Source organism: Vidua macroura, chromosome 4, assembly GCF_024509145.1.
Source record: "Vidua macroura isolate BioBank_ID:100142 chromosome 4, ASM2450914v1, whole genome shotgun sequence".
In the NCBI taxonomy this organism is placed as follows: domain Eukaryota; kingdom Metazoa; phylum Chordata; class Aves; order Passeriformes; family Viduidae; genus Vidua; species Vidua macroura.
Genome location: NC_071574.1, coordinates 46,781,091 through 46,794,964, shown reverse-complemented (window position 1 = coordinate 46,794,964; position 13,874 = coordinate 46,781,091). Strand labels below are relative to the sequence as shown.

The following is a 13,874-nucleotide window of genomic DNA, read 5'->3' as shown; positions in this document are numbered from 1 at the left end:
AAATGCATTTCCATTCAGATACAGAAATGACAATCCCTTCATTAGAGCAGCATTTTTGATGACATTAGCTTAATCTTACCAATATTATTGACCTATTCAGTGTTTACTTCAGCAAGCATTCCTATGGATATCTAAAAGCAATATTTTGAATTGACTTTTCAAAGGAGCTCGTCCACAAGTTTTAAATCACTTTCAGGCTTTCAAGCTGAAGTGAACTTTTCAAATATAATTTCACTTATTTCTCCAAGCTTATCACTCTTATCTCGAAATCTGTATCGTGTCCAAAGGCTGTAGATCTCTCGTCTCTCTCTTCATTCCACACTCTCCTGAATGTCAACCGACTGCAAGTTGTCTCCAGCAGATGATGAGGAGAGGTGGCATTACCTGTCCTAAGGTACTGCCACAGTACCACAGTGACAACTGAAGAGAGGAACACGTGAGGCTGGCTGCAAAGCCAAAGAAAAACCTTTCTGGTTTATGCTCACATATTTCGGACAAAGGTAGGAAAAAGACCTAAGAGAAACCTCCACTGCTTAAGAAACTTTCTTTTGCTTCTATAATGCAAACAGGATATAGATGACAGAACTTACAGCATTCAGTGCAATACACTGGAAAGGACAACTGCATTTATCATTTTAATTATTAAAAATAAACGAAGGGGAAAGGTTAAAAGCAATTCACCTTTGTTTCCCACTTACTGTTGCTATTTATAGTCAGTCAAAGCACGTGCAGAATACTGTTGCCACTTTGATTTTGAGATCTAACATTGAGCTAATGTTCATGAAAATGAGGCATATGATGCAGAACCACGCGGAGTTCAGATTCATGTGATCAGGGATGTGCAGGACCTAAAGGCAGGCCACTAACTGAAGGAGCACTAATCAAGGAGAACAAGGAAAAACCTGCCACAATAACAACATCACATGTTCCTTGATAATGCTTTAGTGAAAACCTCTTACAGTATACAGTGTCCTGCCTTTGCATCTTTAAGAAATTAAATGCTCCAAGTGTTTACATTAAAAAATTCCAGCTCACTTTTTTTCTCCTACAGAAACAAAATCCAGAGACACTTGGAAAATGGGGGGGGACACTAATAAATTAAGTATTTCAGTAAATTTTTCCTCCTTAAGATTAATTTGATGAGGCTAGCACCTAGTAAAAAATAGGATTTTACAACGTTATTTGATTTTGAAATTGTTGGTGTGTTAACAAAAAGTATTTCATTTTGCAGCAGAGGAAGGATTCACCTATCAAAAGAGACTGGCTGTCAGAGATGAAAGAGAGTAAAGAAATGGAGAGAGCCATTTTAAACATGTAAGACAAGACTTTCATCTCATGCTGGACCATGTGGGACAGCGCTATTAACCTTGGAAAAAAAATCTGACAGGAGTGAAAAAGAAAGGAAGATGAATGGAAAAAAAAAAGGAATATTTTACCTTCAATAATTTTTCTGATCTGTACCGACACATTTCAAGAAGTCTACATTTATGCTTTTCCAAGGGTGACAGTTTTGCCCTATGTCCTCTACATCTTTCTGTACATCCACAAGTGTTGTTACGGGTTTTCTGACAGTCTGTGTGTCCTTTGCCCACCTGCCTGTTCAGGTGCTGCCTGTGGATACCTTGGGCAGAGCATGGCTGGTGAATGCATGCATGACTCCTTTGCCTGGGTCACCTCTATACCTTTCTTCCACCTCAACAGTGTGTGACACTGACTGCTAAAGCAGTGTTAAAGCTAGGCATTTGTGTAGTTTATGTTATTTCTGCCTGCAGAGCAGCTCCACTCCAGTTCTGCAGCTACAGAAGTGAGTGCTCCCAGATCCTCGTCAGTGGTCTCACCGGTGCTTAAAAAACTCCCTCTGTGGGATTCCACAACCCCTTTGCGCAATGCATTTGTAATCTAAATCCTCCTTGCTCTTTGCAATTGCCTTCCTTACATTTAAACGATTTTTTTCCCCTGAGAACTAAATGGATAACTTTTTATCTTGCCCTTTAGGAACATGAAAAACAATAGCTCACAATCCTTTTCTTAAGGACCCTTTCCACGTTTAAGCTCCCTATCAGTTTCCTCGCTTCCATACCAAACCAGCCACTTCTTTCAAGTCTTCGCTTTGTGCCACAGCACACACTTTTAAGTCTCACTCGAAGTGCTCTAGCCCTTAATAGGTGGTGGCCCACAGAGGGCTGAGTCGATGTCAGCAGTGCGAGCCAGGGCGGAGGCGATACCTTTGGCGCCTCCAGAATCTGCTGTAACACCTCCAGGAGCGATCAGTGAGGATTTCAAAGCTAGGCAAACGGCTTTGAACCTGCCCTTTAAGGGATGCTCTCTCCGTTTCCAGCTCCCGTGCCCAGCCCGGCCGCTTCCCCCCACCTTTCTCCGGTCCACGTTCCACTTGGGTTTACGCAGCCCCGCGGCCCCGATCCCGCGGGTGCTCGGCATGGCAGAATGCTGCCCGTGAGGAGGGCGAGCTCTCTCTCTCGACAGCACTGTGCGCACATTCAGCTACTGGGCTCTGTCCTTTTTTCTTAAACCATTCTGTTTAGGGGCTTTACGGCGAGCCCAAAGGAGGCACCCCGGAGCGCTGTCCTTCCCCGGGGGCGGGGGAGCTCCTCACCTGCGCCCATCCCCGCGGCGGCGGGGCGGGGGCGCGGCGAGGCCGCGGGGCGGGGCCGGCTCTACTCCGCTCCCTCCCGCGGGTGTTCGGGCATCTCCGCGCCGGGCGGTGCGAGCGGCAGGCGCGCCGGGATGGAGGGCGCGATCCTCGCCCGGGAGCTGGCGCACACCGTGCTGCTGCTGCTGCTGCTACTGCTACTGAGCCTCTTACCCGCAGGTGGGAGCCGCGGCCGCGGGCGGGCGCGGAGCCCCGCGGGGCCGGGGTTTGCACGGGCGGCGGCGGGGAAAACTTCGGCGCTGGCGGCCCCTTCCACGGGGCAGCGCCGCGCCGGGGGTCGGGCGGCAGCCCGCGGTGTGCCCGGCATCGCCCCGCGCTGCCCTTGTGGGACGCCCCGCCGGGGGAAATAAAGTCCTTTGTTTGCTGTGCGCGGCTATCCGGGGCTGGGAGAGAGACCCGCAGGGAACCCCTCCACCCCCCTCCGCCTCCCCGGCCGCGCTGTTTTGACAATAAACTATCCGGGGATCAGTACAAAATGTCCCCGCGGTTAAGTGCTCGTTGAACAATGGGCAGGAACGAGCGGCCGGCGCCAGGTGTCCAGCGCCGTGCAGCGGGCTGCAGCCTCCCCGGTGGGGCAGGTGGGCTCGGTGCCCTCTGCGTCCATCGGCGGGCAGGTGCCCCGGGTGCAGGGCTCGCCGCGGGACGGGGCATCAGGGCTGGTCTGTTCCGGCACTGACGGACCTTTGCGGTGAAGAGGAGGGCGATGGGTGCCTTTCAGGCCTTGGGGGGAAGGGGTGGGGGGGTCAGCTGGTGCAAAAACTTTGGTGGGTAGGTTCCTTTCCACTCCTTTGTAAAAAGGGAGTTTATTTGCTTGACCTCACAGCCCTGGAGCACAGGTCTAACGGTTTTAAATACTGCATCTGGCTGCAGAGGTGGGCAACTTCGCACATGGCTTTCAGAGCCGCCGTGCATCTCCTTTCATGGTTTGTAGGCTTAGGAGGCGTTTGGCGGTGTCCAGGGGAAGGTGCTGGAAGGAGGTCGCTGCTAGACCTGGGGAGGAATTTAGCTCTGGGCACTGAAGTCTGAAAGGAGATAACGTGAAAGGTTCTTTCGCTGCTTACCTAAGAACGAGCTGAGGATCCAGGGAAGCGATGCACAGCGATAGGTGTTTAACGTCTGCTGCCACCACCAGAGAGGAGCCTTGCAGAGCACCCTGTGTGACACACACGGGGAGGGTTCCGCCAGCCTCTGCCCGTGGGAGCAAACACCGCTAAAACACCAGAAACCAACAGTAGTGAGAATTTACACTTCATTGTAAAACAGTTTAGGATGCCTTAATGGCTTTGTTTAGGTAACTTTTTTGTGATTGCTGCCTTTTGTTCATTGGTAATCTAAGTGTGGTATCTGGCAACTTGGGCTTTCCTATTTAGAAGTACCCACATAAGGCTGCAAAATGCTGTGGCCACAGGAGCGGAAAAATCTCCTACCAATGACTTATTACTAGAAAGAAATTTTAAAAATGTTGACATGATTGATACCTGCCAGCTTTCTTTACTTCATTAATTTCTTGCCTGCACTTTAAGGTTACCCTTCATCATATAGTTAGACTGTCCTTAAGGAAGGCTTGGGAAACAGATCACACTGGCAGCATGTCCTGGAAGACAGAGGTGCAATTTCCAGAGTACTGGAGAAGCAAGGAGGGAACCTTTCTCATGATCCTCCTTCTCATTCTGGGTTTATACACTTACTTGTGGGAGACTTCAGAGACGCATCAGACAAAAACTTGTGTGAACAAAACCACACCATGTTGTAAGAAATAACTTGCTACTGCAAAAGACAGCTGTCCTTGGTTATGTATGTGCATCATCTGTGCATCACACAGATGTAGGAGTATTCTGGGCTAGTTTTGTGGTGCAGATGAGGTATCAGTGTGATGGTTCGAGTCCTGGCAGCAGCATAGGAACATCAGAAGTGACAGGCAGGACAGAGCTGATGTGCTGATTGGGATTGCTCCAGAGCTAGTTTGACCCTGTGCTGCTTTTGGTTTTGCCTCAGTGTAGACGTTTGGCTGGGATGATCTCCCTGTTGAGACTTATCCTGTTTATCAGTATACAGGTTTATAATAAGTATCTTTTTTTGGCTCTTGCTCAAGAGCGTCTTCCTTTGGTTGCAAACTGGGAAGGAGGATGTAGAAAACAGCTTAATGTAGCTTCTCAAAGGGTAAACCATTCATCTTTTCTGTCCATAGTCCCTTCCTAATTTTTGTTTTTCTTGCAAACTGACATGCTTCCATACTTCCTTCCATTTGGGACTTGCCTTGTGCTCATTTTGATGCAATATTCTGGAACAATCTTTTCTCTCTTCTCCTGTCCTTCCTCACAGCTTGCTTTGTCCCCCACCATCCAGTACTCTGCGAGAGTGCCTTGCATTTCCATCCTGTGGTCATGGAAGACTGGACATGGTTCCTTTCAGCATCCATCCATCAATGCAACTTTTTTTTTTTTTTTTTCCCAATCAGCTGCAGAGTAATAGGAGACTCTCCCTGTGCCCAGAGGGAAGAATGTCTGTTTTCATGATGTTCCCTGTTACCTATCAACCATGAGGGAGGAAGCTTGAAGGAGGAAGATTGAATTTGATGAGGATTTTGATTGCTGTCATTCAGTCACTGCCTTGACCCCCTTTAAGCCATCTGAATATCCTGCCCTCCCTATTCCCATTTCCATCTCTGCTCTCTCCTTCTCCTTTTCCTCCCTCCCCTGTGGCAGTGCAGGGTCTCCTGTGCAGAAATGTAGCCTAAGGCCACTGCCAGGAGCAGAATGGAAATGTCAAAGATTGCTCAATATTCAACTCTTTTTCCTTGCACCACCACTGGGAACCTTTTCCCTGCAAGTGCGTGAGTGATTTTTGTTCGGGCTTTATAATAAAGAATGTGACAAATTTGGCAAGAAGTGAGACTCCCATTTACATCCTGTTTAAATACCATTCATAGAGACTGAAGGCATTTCCATGTGCTTATTTTGCCAGAGAGAGCCTCTTGTCAACAGATGACTGCAGCTGTAGTACTGCTAGGTTGTATTGGCTCTCTGTGGGTTTTCCATCTCGCTTCAGCTCTCCCAGTGATTGTCCAGACAGTAACACTTCTTTGCAGGTGCCTGAATTAAGCAAAGGATCCTGAGTCACCTCCAGAAGGGACATGCTGCACGAGGATACAGGTGGAATTGGAAGGGATATGTCTTTAGCACATGTTTCTTCCAAGACCTGTCTTAGCTCATGTTTACATCTGAGTCATATTCCAGTCCATAGGAGGCTCTCCTAGTGAAGCTTGTCCTTTTCACTCTCTGGTCTGTTCTGAGAGACTAATGATATCGCTATAGTGTTTGGATTTCTTTCTGAACTATAATTTGTTGTTACTGCAAGCTATTAGAAAGATTTTTAATGAATATCTGGAGCTGCCAAACTAAATACCAAATACTAGGCATTTGTAATTTGAAGGAAAGCTGCTTTCTAGTCTAAACAGTAAACAGTCTGATGGAATCTGAAGGTAAGGAACAACAAATTCTGGATAAAACAAGAACCATGCAGCATCAAAGAGTTTCAACAATGTATATGTTTATCTACAATACACAGTGACCGATATAATCTCATATCAGTCTTGTAGAAGACAGGCAGTAATTGCTCAAGGTTAAGCCACTTTTCAGCTTTTTTTTCTCTGTCCACAAAGATGAATGAAGATGAATACCATTGCAGAGATCAAGTGTTACACATTGTCTTGCTCTATGACACATGATTTTACAGATGTTGTTTTCTTTTTCATCTAATACAAACATCTTCCAGGATTTTGACTCATTTCCTTAAGTCTCTTTCAGCTGTTCAGAGAATGGCTAGAGGAAATGAGGTCTGATATCCTAATGCATTGCATTTACTGTAAGTACCCTCTCACTTTAAGTACATAACTTTACCTTTCTGAATGTCTTTCTGACTGTTCCTATGCACAAGAAACAAGTTGCAGATGTTTCTGTCCCTTAGAAATTCAGCTTCCCTAGCTGGGGCTTCTCAGCTGTAACAGAGCTTAAGGTATTCATTGTAACTTCACGTGGGAGAGAAGAGCTGATGCTGCGGCATCTAAGGAAAGTGTGTTATATCCTTTGGTCATTTATTTAAAACAATCTGAAGAGAATGCACACCCAAATTATGAGAACTTGACATAAAAGGAATTTTAAAATGACTAGTATTCTTCTGTATTACTGTATTATATAGTATTGTTCTTGTCTGTTTCAGTGACTTTTAGGAAATTAGAAGTTTTTGTTCCACTAGAACCCTGTTTGACAATGAATCCTGCAAACAGTCATAAATGAACGTAATTTTACACGTGTGAGCGGTCTCCTTGGCTGGCTGCCAAACCTAATGACAACTGAAGTGTATTGTTTGTCCACTGGCCAAGATTGCTGCCGTTAGTGATAAAAGCATAAGGAGAGTGTAAACATCTGTGTTTGAGGGGAGAACGTGACTCTTGTTTTCTAGGGGATACCAATTAGAAAGCTCAGTAAATGTTATTTTCTCAGTGGATTTCCTCTTGGGGATTATATTGATTTATTCTGAAAACACAGGTTTTCAGATTTAATGGATTTTTAATGATATTTTTCATGTTGCAAAAGATTTTTTTTTTTTTTTGCAGCGTGTCAGACTCTTGACTTTACCAGCAAAGAGATATGTAAATAATAGAAAAATTTCTAATGTTGCTACCATGCTATGCAACTTCTGGGCTGCTCCATAGGGATCATTTCTGGAAATTGGACTAAAATGAAGCACCACTGGGTAACATTAGGAGCTACGGGGTTTTTTGTCACCAGGGGAGCTGACTGCATTCAATGTCTATAATTTTAAATGTCATCTTGGCAGTTGAATCTGTAATCATGTAACACAATCAAATATCTGATATGGAGACGAATTCTCCGGTCAACTAGGCACTGGCAGTTGTAAATCTAAGTGATAAAGAGGATGCATGGGCTGATTTAAGTTAAGAAGAGATAAAAACTGTGGCAAGCAAATGTGAAAATCAGAGAGATGCACCTCTTACGGGTTCTTTGGAAGCATGGCAAATGCTTTATCCCCATGCTCATTTCCTATCAGTTATTGTGTTATGCTAGGCAGTGCTCCTCTGCTCATGCTGGGTGACCGTGCTCCTCATGAGGTACCAGAGGGCTGGAGCAAGTCTCCTGTGAAGACAGGCTGAGAGATGCTCAGAGACAGGCGGTTCAGTCTGGAGAAGAGAAGGCTGGAGTGGATTTGCTTTACAGAAAGGCATTGTGCAAAAGCCACACAGGAAAAAGAAATCAAGCTTGGTTGATTGTAACCTGTCATTCTGAGCCTGCATGCTTTGAAAGGGTGGAAAATCCCAGTGAGCTGTGTAATAGAAATGTTTTGGGTGTTCGCATACCTAGGCCATTCAGAACTAACCAGATTTGCTGACAGCTATCGTGAGATTTAAAACTTGCACTTGGCTCTCTTACTTAATCTGTTTTTTGTTTAGGAGTTAATGGCTGCACTGGATGTCACATGTTGCAGGCCTCAGGACTGGAAACTTCATTCTTTGCTGCGTGAAATCTGACTTTCTCATGCATTCATCTTCTTCCTGCAGCTGGGTTTTTAAGAGACATGGCAAGTCTTAGGAAGCTCCCATAGAACTCTATGCGTAAGGCTGGAGGAGACCTGCAGAGATCTGGCCTGTCCCCAGCTCTTCCTTGTAGTCAGATGGAGCAGATCTCCCCACACAGAATTTCCTTCTAACCTGCTCTAAGGCAGATTTGTGCTGCAGGCTCTTACCACCTGTTTTTTCTAGTAAATAGTTACTAAAGGTCAAAATCTTCTTCTGATACCTAATCTCCCTTGCTGGTTGCCTAATTCCATCCTTTTATTCTCCTGGTCTTTTGGATATATGAACTACTTGTCACTATCCTTTTTATAATAATATTTTACACATCAATAATATAAACCCTTTGGCTTCTCTTTTCTATGATAAATCTTTTCAGACATTTTCTTTTGGAGTGTCTTTTGTAACTCCTTCTCCTCCCGCTCTTCTCAGCCCTCTCAGACTTGTTTGCATTTCTTCCAGATACGATGTGTAAAACTGACATCTGACTGCAGATGAGAAATGCAGTGTTTCCAGGTTCAGTAAAATGGTCACCTCCCCCTGTACTATATGCTTCAATTTGATTCAAAGCATTGTAAATCTGATTTTAATCATGATTTAAATCAGCCAACAGTAAGCCTCATTTTAACTGTTTTGCATTTGTACTTAATCATTTTGCAAAGAAAGGTTTAACCTCCTTTATTGCCATTGAGATAGAGTTTTAATTAAATATAGCCTTTGCAGTTAATGTTATACTTACTTTGATTAATCACTGTGCCTGTATTTAAGCAATTATGTAGCTTGTTATACATACACTGATCCTGATTCTTCATGTGTATGTTGTAGTATGAAAATAGAAAATGTTGACATTTCTTGTATTAGATAATTGATTTTTACTGATGATGTGCATCGATTACAATGACGGAAACAAGAATTCTGAAATGTTCTTCCGTTAGATAAAAAATAGCACCACATAGAAGCCAGCCAATTCAGAAGAAAAAACTCATTGAGAAAAGTTTTGAAAAAAATAATTAATGCCTGAAAGGCCTATCTGTAGTCAAAACTGGTGGCTTCTAATCACTATGCTACAAAAATTTTAGAACTAGTTGATGTCATTCTCTCCTTATTCTTAGAATAGCAATGGAAAGAAACATTCATGTTTTTTTTTCAGCTCCAGATCAGTAGCTCCTCTTTGAATGGACTAGTTGCTTAATTGAGTTGTACTGAATGAACTGAAATAAAGAAAATATTTTCTCTGCACCTGCTAGGAGTTCCCCAAAGGCTGGTTTATTGCTGCAGCACAACCTGCCTGAAGGTGCTCAGGGGCTGACTTTGATGAATCCAGTAGTTATATTATCTTTAAAATGCTGACAGCAAAGTTAGAGCTTGAATAAATTTTTGCTTTTATTTTTTTAATTATTAGAGGAGCTGTAAGTTTAAATTTATGTTGTTGTATTTTCAAAATCACTGTTGAGTAATTTTACCTTTTAAAAGGAAAATGTACATTATAAAAATGCCGTGGTTTTACTTTTTCATGTAATATTAAATATGCAGCTGAATAGGGTATTTTTGTCTGAAATGGTTCTGTTTGTATGCCTTATATAAAATTCAGTGCTAGGACCTGATCTTGAGGCACTCATTTTTTGCTGCTCAGTGGCTGGCTGATTCTCTTCCTCACTTTTGATGCTAGTTTGCTATTGTCTATATCGTGGAAGGGTTTTCTATGCCTGGTGAGCGTAACTTTTATACTTTGAAAAGAAATTATGTTATCTTCCACAAAATAAAAGCTTCCTCCCAGTTGTGTTCATTTTAACACAAGCTGTTAAAGTTTCCTATTCCATAGCATGTCTGACTTCCAGGTATTATACATAAAATTGCTGACTTTGCAGTAGTGTTAATGTTATCATACCTAGGATTTGAGGTATGCAGCACAATAAAAGAGGTCAAATGGAAGGAGCAGAAGTAAGCCCTGTGTTTCTGGTCTCCTCCTATAAGCTAGATCTATTCAGAAGAGATGCTGAAATGGGATTCCCTGTGTAAGCAGGTGCTCAGGCTGCCCTCACATTAAGTAGTCCTCTGTGTATCTTTCCTGGAGCAGGAAGAAGGACTACTTTTCAGTTAGCAGCTACCTGTATATATGCAATGTATATGCAATTTCTGATAAGGCTTATAAGTAAACTAGAAAATAAAGTACAATTTAAAAGCAAAAACTACAAGTCGGACTTTAGTGAGATTGGAGAGTTATTTATCTCATTGCCAGAAGGCTGAGGAAATGAAGCTGAATTGTCAGAAATATATCCAAGTCTCTGTATTCAAAGCACTTCTATCTAAGACAACGTCAGTGACAGATGTTGCTGGGTGTTGGTGTGATTGTCTGAGGTGAAATTTTTCACCTGAGATGTTCTGAAAAATGTGCCAATGACTTCCCCAGAAACTGTCCTAGTCATAGCAAAGATACTTATCTAATATACTGGGTACCTTACTACAAACCGACTTATTAGATTTAGTATTGTCTGTAAAACAATGCTTTTACAATATTTTTTTTACCAACATCTTAATAGGAAAGTTTAAGTGTTATTTAGATGAGGGAAATCTAACTTCTTTCAGGCTTATCAAAAATTTCTGAATGGATACACTTAATTTATATGGACAAATGTGGAAATATCCTAAAACCTGCCTCTTAAATGGATCCTGTGCCATGTGCCTGCGTAACATGATGCAATGACTTGTATTTTGGTAACACAGCTATATAAATACTCTATCTTATTACTAAACCCAGAATTTTTCTCATTAATCTGTCAGTTCTTTCAGTGAAGGAAAGGAGAATACAAAGCATTATGGACATAAAAGATAGCTGTGTCTTTTCTGTAAAATTTGGTGAACATGTTAATCTGAAAGTCTTGTTTATTGCTGTAATCTTCTAGGAAAATGTACTGAACTAAATATCTAGAGAAAGTAAAAAGCAGTGTTCCTCTTTGTGGTATTTAATGTGGTCCATCATAAGAGCAGTGATAACATAATTATGCAATTATTGGTATATTTTCCCCTCTGGAGGCCTTATGTAGATGATTACCAGTGCACCTTTTAATGAAATTGCTACTATTTGATAAAATTACTGCCAAGACTTGAAATAATTAGAATTCGCATTGCCAAAAGTCTTACATCTCCTTCCTCAGTCGAGCCTTTTCCAAATAGGCATTAATTCAGATTGCAAAGCGATTTACTGTTCTCCAGTTTTCTCATTTCTCTTCATTAAAATTACCTTTTCACTGCATTTCAGAAAACATGCTTTCAAGCCTATGTTGCTCATTACAAGGAACATTCATTCAAAATGAAAGTTGAAAGACGCTGCACCTTTTAATGTAAATGTCAGTAAAGAGAAGTGAGAAGAAAGAGCCATTAAAGGAATAGATGGGGCGCATGACAGCTGACTATGAATACACTATGCATTAGTGTGCTTTTTCATACCTTCTAATCATTCTCCATACTTACTTCATCATTTGTTTATTTATGTGTCTAATAGCTGACAAAACTGACCGTGGGGACAACTGGTTAGTAAGTAATTTTGGAAATTAGAGGAAAGAAGGCAATAATTCAGTAAGAGTAAGAATCAGTCTAAATTTATAAATCTCAATGCTGACAAGTGCTGTGGCATACAGTTGCTCTTTTTTTTTTTCTTTTTTTTTTTTTTTTTTTTGCAGATCTACTTGTGTGTGTACATACATACATATTTAGTTGTACTCTGTGTTTCTCTTTGAATAAGAATTATCAGGTAGTTGTTGTAAGCATAGACCATTCTAGTTTTTTTTTAAAAAAACTAAACCTGGCAGGTCAGTCATGCATTGGGTTCGGTTTTATTCATTAATACATTGCTTGTAGGGTCCTTCCATGGTGGGAAGTTTAGGTATAAGAGACCACAGTGCATCAATGTAATATAATGAAATTAATTAATCACCTAGCATAGGTTGTCACACATAGTGCTTCAAGATAAGTGCCTGGGCTACTGTAGTGCATGTGGTACTCCTTCAAAAAACAGACTCCAAAACAACAGAAAAAGCCCCAAAGCTGTGACTTCTCAGAAAAGGAGGATTCAGGGAGGTACCCTACTCAGCCTTGGAAAGAAACATGGTGTTTGATCCTGATGTAGCCTTTAGTATGTGTGCTAAACTAGAATTACATTCAGCTACGTGTCTGCCTTTGACAAATGGCTCTATTTGTAGAGTGAGGGATGCCTGTCAGAAAGGGCAAGCTGCTCAGCAGGCAGGAACAATAGCCTGTTTGCATGGCTGGATTTTCCTCACCCCAGCAAGGGAAGTAAAGCCAGCAGGGAAGAGGAAGGTGAGGAAGGTGTGTCTCTGCCTCTGGAAGGTGCAGTTGCTTCCCCCAGCCCCTGGCCTTGAGGGAGTGTTGCACTTGAATGCATAGGGCAGCTCTCACATGGTTTTGGAGGTCATGTGAGGATCTGCTCTGCTAAGCCTGCTTCTGAAGTACTGAAGCAAAGTGCTGTTAGCTATATCACTAATTGGTGTGACAAGACCCCTGCAGGAGGACCTGATGGCTTCCACCCACAATCCAGGGGTTGTCCCAGGTGCTCATGGTTATCCTGCCTGAAGATTCTGTGAATGTTTCTCCTGGAGACTGGAATGTACAGGGTCTACAGAGCTGGCTGGATTTGGCTTCTTGCTACCTGTCTCTGATACTGGCTTTTCCTGATTCACCACATCTTGTTCTGGGGGAGGTGCGTAACCTCTCTCCATGTGTAGCTGGGTGTCCCATGAGTCTCCTGAGCTCTTTCTCTGCAAGTGCTAAGCATCAAGTGTCTCTTACTTGTTCTGTGAAGTGCCCTACCAGGTCTTGAGGCAGGTCCATGTATGTGCAAGCCCAGACTATGGAGCTCAAAGGTTACCATGGGGCCCCACTGCAAAGGGGGGTGCCTCACAGCCACAGCCTCTGTAATTCCCCATGCTCATGCCTCCACAGATGATAAAGAAAACCTTTGTTCTAACCTCCTGCCCCTTCCTCTCTTGGGTTTGCCATGGGTGGGGATCAGCTGGCTGGTTCCACACTTGCTCTTTGTGTGGGAGATCTTCATTTCTCCTTGATGCTGGTTGCAGATGGAGTCAGCTTGGCTGTGCCTTTGAGTGCTGTGCTGGTGAGCTCCTGCCTCCTGCTCTCCACAGTGCTCTTCCTCTGCCCCCTTCCCTTTGGGAGTGAGGGGGCAAGCAGGGCTGGCTGGGAAGACAGGGGTTGCACTCATGCAGCTGGGTAAAAGTCAAAGCCTTCATTAGTTCTCTACACTGGTCTACTGCTTAGTAATATATAGCTTCCAAGAATCCAAAACTTCAGAGTAAACACAAGCTCGTGAACTCTTTGTTTCTGCTTGGAAAACACGGCATTGAAGAGTCTGTTGGTCAGCAGATAGCACCAACCCTGGGAGACTGGTTAGAAACAAACCGCTTAGTTCTGCAGGGAAGCCTAATCAGCCTAGACTTAAGTATGTGTCCAGTGACAGATAATTTTTCAGTCTCTGAAAAGAAGTTGGGGCAGAGGAGACAGTCAGCAAGGATTTGTGTTGTTCAGATATGCTGAGAGTCCGTAACACTTTCAGGGACAATCAATCATGTGTTGGGTATT

General features: G+C 43.1%; 1 protein-coding gene across 1 annotated transcript in view; it reads left to right on the top strand.

Annotated features, from left to right (window-relative positions):
- Positions 1-2,745: 2,745 nt before the first annotated feature.
- The window catches only part of KIT (KIT proto-oncogene, receptor tyrosine kinase), a 53,395-nt gene continuing 42,266 nt past the window's right edge, over positions 2,746-13,874 (top strand). The window contains exon 1 of the mRNA XM_053976593.1: positions 2,746-2,830. Within this exon, the coding sequence (XP_053832568.1) occupies positions 2,746-2,830 (85 nt within the window). The remainder of the gene's footprint in view (positions 2,831-13,874) is intronic.